Genomic DNA, 12,147 nt, shown 5'->3' on the forward strand with positions numbered 1-12,147 from the left:
CTAAGAATCACTGTTCAAAATATAACCATCTGACTTTTAACAGATCTAGAAGTACAATTGATGTATATGATAAAGACTTTAATATCAATCATACTAGGAACACATCTTGATGCAAACAAAAATAGAATGAAATAGACAATTGTTAGAATTAACTGATCAGACAAAAAAGATTCACTATCGAATTTTTTTAATTTTATTTTTTCTTAAATCCTCCCCCCCCCCCCCCCAAATTTACTATTTCTAGCAACTTATTCAAGTTGGCTGGTCTTATAAGACCATATTATCATAAGGCCTATAAAAGAGCTCACTCTGTCAACCTAGTCTATTTTGCTCTCAAATATTCTAGTCTCTTTTGGGAGATTGTCAACCAAGGCATGCAAAACCATGTGAGATCACTGGCTAAGACACAATCCTTGCCAATGTTTTACTGAGATCACTGACTAAGACCTTCCTCCTTGTCGCTTCCATCTTCTCCTGAAGCTGGAACATCAGAACTCTTACTGCTTCCTTTGCTCTCTAATAACAAAGACGGATACATTCCTCCTCTCATCTAAGAAACAATGCAGCAGATCTACCAAGTTGCATAACAGAGACATCCTTGGCGATAGGATCTCATCTTCACAAAGGATCTTCTTTTTCTCCTCACAAATTCATTGCAAGTTCGACCAGTATTCAGCAAGAAGTGAACTGATGTTGGAAAGAAATTTGCACATAAATTGCCAATTCCTCCCCATTTTTATTTGATTATTTCAATTTTTGACGCTTTAGATTTTTGACAACCATCAGACATATATGCTAGATATTGGCTAATATTGGATTAGTTCTTACTGATGTCAATTCAACTTAATCGATTCATATCCTGATTGATTGAGATCAGTGTTCTAAATGGCGATAGAAGCGGCCACTTGGGCAGGAGACAGACCTTAACTACACCACATTTGTGAAATGCGGTGATTTAGGTGGCAGTCAAAGGCAACGTAGGTTAACCTTTGCAGTGCCTCCTTCCGCCTCAAATGTTGTCGCCGTCACGAAAAATAAAAACCTAACAGTTTCGGAATTTCGACTTCGGATGTATTGCCCGGGTCCGGCGATGCACTTGGGCGATTCTTCCGGATCCGTCATTGGGCTCAAGCGACGCTTCCGACCCCACGTTAGGCTTGGGTGACGCATCCGGACTTGCACGATGAATCTGGACTAGTCGTTGGGCCCAGGCGACGGGTTCGGACTCGTCGCCAGGCTCAGGCGACATGTCCAAACACATCGCCCGAGTCCAATGACGCATTCGAAGTCAAACACCATTTTTTTATTTTGAAAAGATTTAATCAAAACTTTAGATTAATAATTTTAATCAACTCCTAGTTATGATTGGGATAATTTAAATAAGCTTAATAAAATTATCCTATTAATTTAATATATATATATATATATATATATTTAAAAAAATTGTCTATATATATATAAAAGTAAAAAAAATCAACTGCTTAGGTGACCGAGGCGGTAGGCGGTCACTGACCACCCCGCCACCGTCTACCGCCATTTACAACACTGATTGAGATTGACAACCATGAGGGCAGACAACCTTTTTCTCCAACTTTAAGTGCAGAAACCTTGCCGACCTTCACTCAACAACATTCCCAAGCATTTTTCAGTTCAATATGTTGCCTGTTAGAACACCATTCTGTATATTTACTATGATCTATGGATTTTGTAATTAACTACAACACCCAAATTTGGCATAGGAAGGTAACATCATAGGCCTGTAGTCAATGATTTACAACACAAATTTATCTATGCATCTACAAACCAAATATATCGCCTCATGCAAGGCCTGAGATATTGTTCGGAACCAATTTCAGACCCTAGCCAACACAATACAGCGTTAGTGCCATGTTGGGTGCGCCAACACGCTGTGAAAGGACAAGGAGGAATCATGGTGGGTGAAGAGGCAAAAATGATGCAGAGTTGGGGAGGAGTAAAGGGAAGAAGAGGAAGAAATCAGCTTAACTAGCCACAGAAACCATGTGCTCATGATTGCTTGCAGAACTTGTCGTCGCTCAGAAGTCACTGTGGCTCATGGAACCTATTGTCGCTCGCAGAAGTCACTCTTGGAACAGTGAGACCCTCTCTTCATATTGCAGTCTTTGAGTAGATTTCAGGTGTCAGTTGGGTGTCAGTTGGTGGGCAAAACTTATGCCAAGCTGTAGAACAGAATAGTTTTTCAAACCTTGGTCTCATGTGATTGAAGAGCCTTGGCAGGGTCAGAATGGATTCAGTAATCAACTACTACTTCCAAATCCAGAAATCATATGAAAGGCATGCAAAATATTAGATTTGCAGACATTAATTCCCTACCAGCAGAAGTTTTATCAGTACTTTCACTTTAACACCTAGGTAGTAGGAGAAACATAGAAATCAAACAAATTTAAGAAATCAATAGAAGAGAGATTGGTGTGATTTGTTGATTCTATCGAGTATAAACTAAAACCTTATCTAAAGGGGCATTGCAAGGGTCCATACAAGTATACACTACAACCCTATGGCCCTTTGAAAGGGTCCATACTCTAGAATAAAACTTCTGGTTTCTAAATCAAATTGATGTTTTCTTAAATCAAAAAATAATTCCCTTTTATCTATTTCAATTATACAATAAAAGGAAAACAGAGCATTTAGTACCATCACTCAAAGTAGAAATATGAGATCCAAGCATGTCAATTACTCCAGGTTGATAAAATTTTGCTATTCCACTATCCGAAGCAACAGCAACAAGTAAGAGAAACTCATAGCATTCCTCAAAAATGGACGGGTCAGACCTGCATCCAAAGCCCAAACTAGTTTCAATGCAAGCAAAAAAGCCAAAACTCAACATCATAATAGAAAATTACAAAGGGATGATATAGCTCAAAATAAAAATAATTTTGCTCCATCTGAAAACAGTATGAAATATGAACTTTAGTTTTTGGAGTAAACATTAGCAAACAAAGGTAAGGAAGTGTAACATCAAACTTCTGTTGGCATTACTCAAGTTACAAGAATAGATATGATCAACATTTGTGTGATGCTAGCTTTGCTACCTTTGAGGAACAGCATGACGAGGAAAAATGAGGATCCATGAAAGGATACACAAGAAGAATGTTTTCAATAACTAGGTTAATCAGTTGACCAACAGCAACCACAAGGAAGGTAAGTAATAAAATATGGGTATTTCATTCGACCATTTTTCTGTACTGACACAAATAAACAAATCTAAGAATTGATCATGCAGAGATTTGTTGTGAATATATTAACAGCAATACCGGTTGAAGAATGCCAGAGTATAAAAAAATAAGTTCAGAAAATTATTAAATAAAATATTAAAACAGGCGCGCAAATGATTAGTATGTGAAAATCAATCATGTGTATCACAACAAGATAAAATATGACACGGCAAAAATTCTGAATTCGTTGACATAGAAATTACTCCATACAACCTGAAGATTTTAGAAGAAAAAGAACCGAATTAGAAACTCACGATTTTGTAACTATTTCAGCTACAAGAGGAACTTTAGAGATCATGTCCTCGGACGAAGCAATTTCTGGCACCCGACACAATGCAGCAAGAAGGGTGATGGAGAGCCTCAAATATGCCTCTTTATCCTCGCCACTACTAAACCCACCAGATCCTTTTCCCATACCTGAAAGAAAACCCCAGGAACTTGAATCACGAGAAAATAAGCAAAGTTGCATTTATTAAGAAAAGACCCCAAGAATTACCGGTTAAGAGGAGTCTCTGAAGAAAACAAGCGCCGACGGCATCATAGACCTTTAGAACGGCAGTTGTGTCATCCCCAAGACAGAATTTTGAGGCAAGAAGGAGACCGGCAAGCTTTTGCTCGTCCCGAGAGCCTCTCAAGAGCTTCAAGCAATCATCCAACAAGGGTCCACTCGATGCCTGAAAAAAATAAGGGAAGGTTAGCAAATGTAGAACTTTTGTGTGGGTGTGAGAAAGAAAGAGAAACGAGAGAAAAGAAACTCACCATATGATATGAAGGGAGAAGTATGTTTGCTTCTCGGAATGATAAGTTCGATTAGAGAACGAGTTCTCGTGCCCAAGCTTTGCACAGATAGGACAAGGAAGTAGGTTCGCCTCTCTGTCTCGCAAATAGTGACAGCGAGGCGTCACGCCTCGAGGCGAGCAGAACAAGAAAGGGAGAGGCACGAGAGAGGTAGAGAGACAGTCGGAACAGCCTTTCTCGCCTCCGGCGGCTACGGCTGTGCGCGCGACAAGAGGCGGCGACAGCCTGGTCGATCGCGAGAAGCAAGAGAGAGAGAGACGTCGAGAAGCAGAGAGGCCGGCTGGAGATGCCGGCGTCGACAACGAGGAAGAGGTCGCCGGCGGGTGAGGCGGTGGCGTTACCAGAGAGAGAGAGAGAGAGAGAGAGAGGTGCGTGGGTGTGAAGTAGAGATCCCTACTGACCTAAATCAGTCTGCCGAGGTTAAACCGAATTATCTCCATTTAAAAATTAGGTTTTTTTTTATTTTTATTTATCATTAAGATATCTTACTTTGATTTTGATAAAATTGATTCGATTCTATAAAATATATATATCGATTATTAAATTAAATCAAAAAACATCAATAAGCCTTAACGGACAGCTCTAATTTAATGCATAAATTGATCTGATGCGATGATAAAAAAATAAAATAAATTTTTAGATAATAAAAATTTAAATTTCACATCGGATATATTAATAAAATCAATTTTATTATTTCAAAGGGAAAAATATAACTAAAATATGATACGGGTTTTTGAAATTAGAACATCCCAACGCTCTGTTAATGAGATGTTAATAATATCTCTTCGGTGTGAGAGCATATGTAATGCTTTGTTAATAGAGCATTAATAATTTTCCATACATGATGTGGAGGAGTGGTGAAGGAGTGATCTATATAAACGTGTTCAATGTTTGAATGCGTTCATGTGGTAGGAATGAGTCCCACATGTTTTTTTTTTATTTTTTTAGGTGCTATAACCCAGTCAGTCTCATGGACTTCCCACATGTTTTTTTTATTTTTTTAGGTGATATAACCCAGTCAGTCTCATGGACTCAATCTCTGGGAGTGGCCGGGTCCAGTCCTACGGAAGTTTTCCACCGACCACCAGGGTAAATCGGGAAGCGCATACGGCGGCCAATCTAGATGCCCAGCATCTTTTGATTGCGTTCCCCATTTGAAAGAAAATTCTTGCAAATACGCCGTAGTTGGAGATCGAATCGCGGATCCCTGGATCACAATCCAGATGTCCTACCGTTGCACCATTGTCCCGGGGACTACATATGCTCTTAATGAACAATATGGAAGGGTGTTATAATACCCCTCCACATGAACGCATTCAATGTCTTGAATGTGTTCATGTGACAGTGGAGTGAGCCAGTTAAGAGGTGGCCCACCTCACATGCAATTTTTTTTATTTCTTTATTTTTAAATTATTAATATTAGGGTGTTATAACGAGGAACCATTACGGATGCTTTTATAAAAATTAAATATTTGAAATGGATAAAATTGAAATTTTTTAATAAAATATTGTAAAAACTTTGATTCAATCAAAATAATTTTTTATCCCGACGATTTTTTTTAATAATCTACTTTAACTTTTTATCTTCTATTTTATAACATAATAATAATAATAATTGAACTCAATAGTTAACATCTTCCTTACTCTCCAAATTTAATTATAGAGTAACTCATTTATGATGCTCCCAGATTTTTCTTGCGATCTAAAATACATAAAAATATAAAAAATGTTATGCACTCTTCCAAAATAAAAGGTGAAAATAGTCATTGAGTTACCTGTTCAATACATTTGAGAAATAACTTTTCTTTAAGATCATATTTCTTTACTTTAAGGGTGCGTTTGGTTAGGGATCATCCGTGATTACCTTGGTTATGTGATTACCAAGTAATATCATAACCAAGGTTATAGGGAATAAAACATAACTTAATGGTGTTTGGTTTAATCCTAGGTAATGAGACAAAACCTTATTTGTTTCAAGGTTTTAATACATTACTTACTTTAACATTTACTATATTATCCCTAGTTCAATTATAATATTTTTTACAACTAAATTATTTTAATATTTAATTATTTTTAAAATTAAATTAAATTATTAATTATAATATTAATAATATAATATATATTATAAATTTTAAAATTTTAAATTATCTTACGAGAGACTCTAAAAAATAGAAGTAAGTATTTGAGCAAAATCGAATCGACCGAATTGAATAAATCGAAAATCGATTAGAAATTGAAAATGTCAATTAAAAATTTACATTTCAAACTAGGAATAAATGAAAATAAATATTGTCTATGCCAAAATATTATTTGACATACGCTACTCTTTCGCAAAACTAATTTCATACAAACACAAAATGAAAAATTCACACAAACATAAGTCCACAAGAACACAAAGGTCTACATGGAATCTTCAAAAAGAAATTGTATTGCACCCAACAACTATGATATAACAAGCAACTAAGTTAAATTTTATTGTCAAAAATAAAACAACAACTATGATACAGCAAGCAACTATTGTACAGATTTAATATCATCTTACTATAATACTAATGTCAGGCAATTGAAGTAGAGACTAAATTTCTATTTGTCTTGATGCAATATTGAGAAGGCACTACACTAAGAAATTCCTCTGAATTGTAGCCTTGGTTTGGGTTATACGCCTCTTGGAATGGCTCAACATGCAAATAATCAAATTTTTCTGAAGGGCATGTATACTTTTTTCTGGATGTCGGACAATATTCTCCAAGCAACCCAATTGATCCCAAGAAGAAAGAGTCCCTTGCAGACATAAGATGCTCTACACTTAACATACTCCACTTTGACAGGTGATAGAGGTTGGAAGTGACGTTTGTCTTCAGTCGAAATTCAATAAATTCTGTTTAACAGAAGATAAAGTGACTGAGGTTGTACATATGGTAATTTGCAGGTTCCATTGCAAGAAAAGACAGTCCATAGAACCAATCCAGATATAGTTGGCAGAAAAAATAACTTGCTAATTAGTAAATGACACACTCAGGTTATACTTAAATAGATTAGAAATAACACAAAAACTAGTAATTAAGCTCCCACTTACTTTTTAGATTATTTAATAGATTGATATTAATCCATTTTGACCACTAGTTTAAAGATTCTACCATTCTAGCCAAATTATCTTAGCTGATTCAATTGTGATACCCTTCTTTTTAAAGAGCTTATGCAGTGTTAACATTCGATCGGAACAGTTACAATTGTCTTTGTTAACAACAAATAGCCAACCTTACCTTCAGTGAATTGGTAAAACTACATCATTGCATCCCCTTTATATTCAATCAGTAGCAATAGGTAACAATATAAGAAAGAAACATCTCAAAAAATAAATGCTAAATAATCAAAAGCTGGACTTGCAAAGAATAATTGTTATAATAGAAAACCCTTAAACAAATACTGTGGCATTTCTTACTATCTTGAATAACTAAAGCAGAAAGCCAAAGCATCATCTTCAAAACTTTAGACGAACAATTACAGAAACCAATGCAGCATATTGTAGAAAGCAAAGAGAGTTAAATTACAGTAGCCAACTAATAGATATTTAAAATGAACCATCTCAATCAACTAATATTGTCGAGGATATGTATTTAAATCCGTAATAATTTCGTTGAGTTGAATTAGTATCACAAATTGGTGAACTAGGGAAAATAAGTGCATCTTGCTGTTTTCTCAAGCATCAGTAAATCAAAGTAAAAAAATTACAGTCTCAGATCGATTCATGACCACAAAATCCAGGTCGACAATAAAGAAAACAAAATCAGATTTGAATCTTAATACCAATGTCTTAGATGAGCACGATCGAGCACAAAAACTAAATCCGACGAACAAGAAGCAAACTCAATCGAAAATTAATTGAACAATGAGATCAAATAAAGAAAGAGGAGAAGGGAAGAAGGTAGGAAGCTGGTTACCTGAACGCCGCCGAAGATCTCAACTACGCAAGGCTGATTGGAAAGGACAGGAACGAAGGGAAAGAGAGGAGATGAACATATTAGAGAGTAGGGAAGAAGGAAGGCCCTCAAGGAATCGCCGTCGCCGCTAGGGTTTTGCTCGCGCGATCAGGGACCGGAGTTGGGTTTCGCTCGCGGAGGAATTCGCTCACAGAGGGATTCGCTCGCGGGGTAATTTTGTAAAGAAAAATGTCTTAACCCCGAATCAAGAAAAACCTACGTTTTTCTTGGTTTTCCAATTCCGAGTTGGATGTCCTCTTTTGCTGATGTAGGCTGATGTGTCGGGCATGAAGCATTACTTGGGAATCGCCGATTACCTAAACCAAACAAGATTTTGATTAATAACTTTGAATGGATAACCAAAGTAATCATGGATGCCCTCCAATCAAACGCACCCTAATAGGTAAAAATTAGAGGGAAAGCATTCAACTAATATGGATTTTAGTAGATCAGAGGATCTAAGTCGATTGGGTTCGGAAAGTTGAAAGTTTATATTTATCATTGAGTTAAATTTATAGTTGATTGATGGTAAATGGTCAGTCGACTAATTGCTAGTGTAAAAGGTAGAAAGGAGTAGTTGCTATGTGATAATGGTAATAGGATTTTAGTAGATTGGAGGATCTAAGTCGATAGGGTTCAAGGATGTAACGATCCGGGCTATCCGTCCGTGGAAATTCTACTTATCTCGATCTCTATTTTTTTTTAGTTATGGGCTGTCGATCATCGACCGTGCCGTTACCTACTAGGATTTTTCACCCCTGCCCAGTAGATTTTTGCCTTTTTCAAATTCGAATTCTAGACCTGCAAATTAAAGAACTAAAGTTCCTTGAATCTGATAACCTTATCAGATTCATTTTGTAGGTCGATAGCAAAAGTACGAAGAATCATTTTGTAGGTCCTCAATCACTATTCACCCTTTTAGTTTAGTTATCTAGTACCTCAAAGTTACTCTATCAATCAAATGAATTCATATACTAATTAATCAATATTATAATTTTAGTCCATTCAAGACTGAAGTCTCATCGAGACCATATGTCTTTGAAACTCCATTATTTGTTTAACACTAGTCAACCTTAACGAATTAGGATTTAGAAGTTCCGATGCTTAGAGATGATTTTTTTAGAGCTTCATCCACTGCTTAATATTTGATCGACTTCGGATTATTAGGATTTCAAATTTCTAGTTAATTTCGACACGCCAATACTCTACTTGCTTAAGATTTGCTCTTATAAGACTTCAACATTATTGACAACTATCATTTGTTAAATATCTAATCGTATTTTTTTCTCTTAAAGTTTGGATATATTTTATTAATAAAATGATAAATCCCAGTTATTCTCATGAACTTAATCTTTGAGGGTGGTCGGCTCGGTACTACGAACGGAAAGCGCATAGGCGGCCAATCCAGATGCCCAGTATCATTTGGTTGGGTTCCCTATTTGAAAGAAAATTCTTACAAATACATCGTAACTATAATCGAACCGCGAAAATACTTTTGTTTGTAGGTGACTCGATTTGATTAAGCAGTTGATTGAGGTAAGACAAATCACCTGATATACTTTTATTTAAATTGGAATACTATTTAAAATATTTGTAATTTTAAAGTTATCTTAAATTAATTTATCGATATATATGTATTACATATTAAATTATAAAATTGTTTGGAAAATTTGTATATTTTAAAAAATAAATTCTGCGTATACGTTAACTTTGTTTTAAAAACCTCTCTAGCCAATCTTGACACGCCAATACTCCACTGGTCTATAATTCACTCCTATAAGACTTTAACATTTTTGACATCTATTAATTGTTAGACACAAGATTTTACAAGTAACTGGCTCTTCAAGTTTGGATATAGAAATCAATCTTAGAGTTATCAAAATTGATGATTTAGTCGATTAAAAATTAAATTTAATCGACTCATAATTAAATCAACTAAATATACTAGCAAATAAAATACTTTTGTTTATGGGTGATTAAGTCAATTACTATTTAATAGTAATTAAGCCAATTACTATTAAATATTATCACTATTTCTATTTAAATAGGACTACTATTTAAGTAATTTTAAAATTATCTAAAATTAATTTATCGATATATATATATATATATATATATATATATTAAATATTAAATTATAAAATTGTTTTGTACATTTGTATAATTTTAAAAGTAAATTCTATGTATTCGTTGCCTTTGTTTTTTGTCCGTTCCCAATCGCGCTCCGGGCCGCCGGCGAGAGGGTTTTGAGGAGCGGCGATCGAATGGAAGAGTTGGACGACTGGGGGCTCAGTGCAAAAGAGCTCAACTTCCTGGAGGAGGACGCTATCAGGAAAATCTCCGAGAGGAAAGCTTCCTCCATCGCCTCTTCGTCATCTTCTTCTCCCCTCGCACGCCAAGCCGACGCCTCCAAGAACCCCCCTTTCAAGCCGGTCGACAAACCCCCCTCTAAGACTTCCTTGGAATCCCGCTACGGCAAGGTAACGAGTCAAGGGTTTTGTCGATTAACCAGTGCTGGACATTTATTTTTTAACTTAAAGATCAATATACTATCTGCGATGGTGTTTTTTGCCCTTAACCCAGTTCTTCTCTGAGCCTGAATAGCCGAGATAATAGATAATCCATCACTCCGAGTGCCAACGAATTCCCAAGCGGGTTGATCCGAAGGTCGGAAAGTAACCACTCTCGCTCGGCAGTCAACTGTAGCATGGTAAGTGGCCAACCAGTCCATACCCAGAATGATATCGAATTCTGCCATATCAAGCACCTGCAGATCCACTGTAAGAGTATGTCCGTCGAAGTCCAACGGGCATTCCCTAATCTGCTGATTGGTAGTCAGCACTTCACCGGATGGTAAAGATACAGCTAGACTACTCAATCTAATCATCAGAATTCTACCAATTTTTCTCAAAAATACTCTAGATATAAAAGAGTGAGAGCTACCAGTATCAATCAAAGTATCTGCATATATGGAATAGACAGAAACCATACCCCTGATGACCGATCCATCGGCCCGCTGCGCCTCTTCCCGAGTGATAGCGTAAACGCGTCCAACCTCGGTACTGATCGGCTGAGTAATAGGCTGAGAAGTAGCGGGCCTCCACTCCGTCTGAGTATGACTCTGAGGAGCCGGAGTCGAAAACTGACTTGAAGGAGCTGGAGTCTGATACTGTAACTGCTGCTGAGGTAGCATATAAGACTGAGGTACAGCTGGTAAGTACTGCTGTATAGCATAATGTATCTCTGGACCAGTAGAATACTGAAAAGCTGTCGGTAGAACTGTCTGGTCCCTCCCCTGCATCATATACATCTGTGGCTGGGGTAGTACGGGTCGCTGCTGCGGTACAGGTCGCTGCCGCTGATGTGCTCTAGGTCTCTCTGTCCTCTGTGATCGCTGCTGGGTAGGACACCCTCCTGAAGATGCAGCACCAGTAGGCTCCAGCTGAGCCTTCAGAGTACAATCTCTAACAGTATGACCTGGAAGTTTACAGTAGTAACAGATAGGATGATCCAGTGGGCAATCACCTATCGTATGACTGGATGACCCGCAGCGACTACACTTCCTCTTATTCTGATCTTTCTGGCCCGAATATGAAGTACTCTGGAACTGTCCTCTCGATGTCTGTCCAGTCTTCTGTCTCTTCTGAGACGTCGACTGAGAGTCCTGGCTCTTCGTCTTACCACGAGCACTCTGCTTCACGCCCTCTTTCTCTCTATCTCTAGATATCTACTGCCGAGTCAACTCGATAGACAATGCTCGGTCTAAGGCCTCTCTATATGAGCTGATAGTAGATCCTGACATCCTGTCTCGAATGTATGCAGCGAGGCCCTGTATAAACTGATCCATCCGATCCTCATCCTGTGCCACCAGCTGTGGACAGAACTCTGAAAGCTTCTTAAATTCGGTGTTATAATCCGTAACTGACCTATCTCCTTGCTTCAGACTCAGAACTCCTGACGTCGTGCCCTGCGGAAGGTCGCCGGAAAATACTCTCTCTCAAATGCCTCTCTGAAGAAACTCCAAGTCACCTCCCGCTCTCCGAATATAATCCTCTGGGTCTTCCACCAAGTAAGAGCCTCATCCCGCAAGTGATAAGTAGCTAATCCGACCTGCT

At 37.4% G+C, this 12,147-nt stretch overlaps 2 protein-coding genes across 2 annotated transcripts in view; one reads left to right on the forward strand and one right to left on the reverse strand.

Annotated features, from left to right (window-relative positions):
* Positions 1–433: 433 nt before the first annotated feature.
* On the reverse strand, positions 434–4,383 carry LOC141818612 (uncharacterized). The gene is made up of 5 exons (XM_074706076.1): positions 4,014–4,383; positions 3,751–3,928; positions 3,509–3,671; positions 2,660–2,810; positions 434–550 (listed from the first exon to the last, which is right to left on the reverse strand). Exons 1-5 carry the CDS (start codon positions 4,014–4,016, stop codon positions 434–436), a joined length of 612 nt encoding a protein of 203 aa, XP_074562177.1. The 5' UTR covers positions 4,017–4,383.
* Positions 4,384–10,268: 5,885 nt separating this feature from the next.
* Positions 10,269–12,147, forward strand: part of LOC141821928 (uncharacterized) — a 47,360-nt gene continuing 45,481 nt past the window's right edge. Inside the window, exon 1 of the mRNA XM_074709316.1 lies at positions 10,269–10,512. Coding sequence (XP_074565417.1) covers positions 10,297–10,512 — 216 coding nt within the window. The 5' untranslated portion in view covers positions 10,269–10,296. The remainder of the gene's footprint in view (positions 10,513–12,147) is intronic.

The sequence above is a fragment of the Curcuma longa genome, chromosome 2 (assembly GCF_044706935.1).
Source record: "Curcuma longa cultivar G26 ecotype Majalengka, Jawa Barat chromosome 2, ITB_CL_G26_1.1, whole genome shotgun sequence".
NCBI classification, from domain to species: Eukaryota; Viridiplantae; Streptophyta; class Magnoliopsida; order Zingiberales; family Zingiberaceae; genus Curcuma; species Curcuma longa.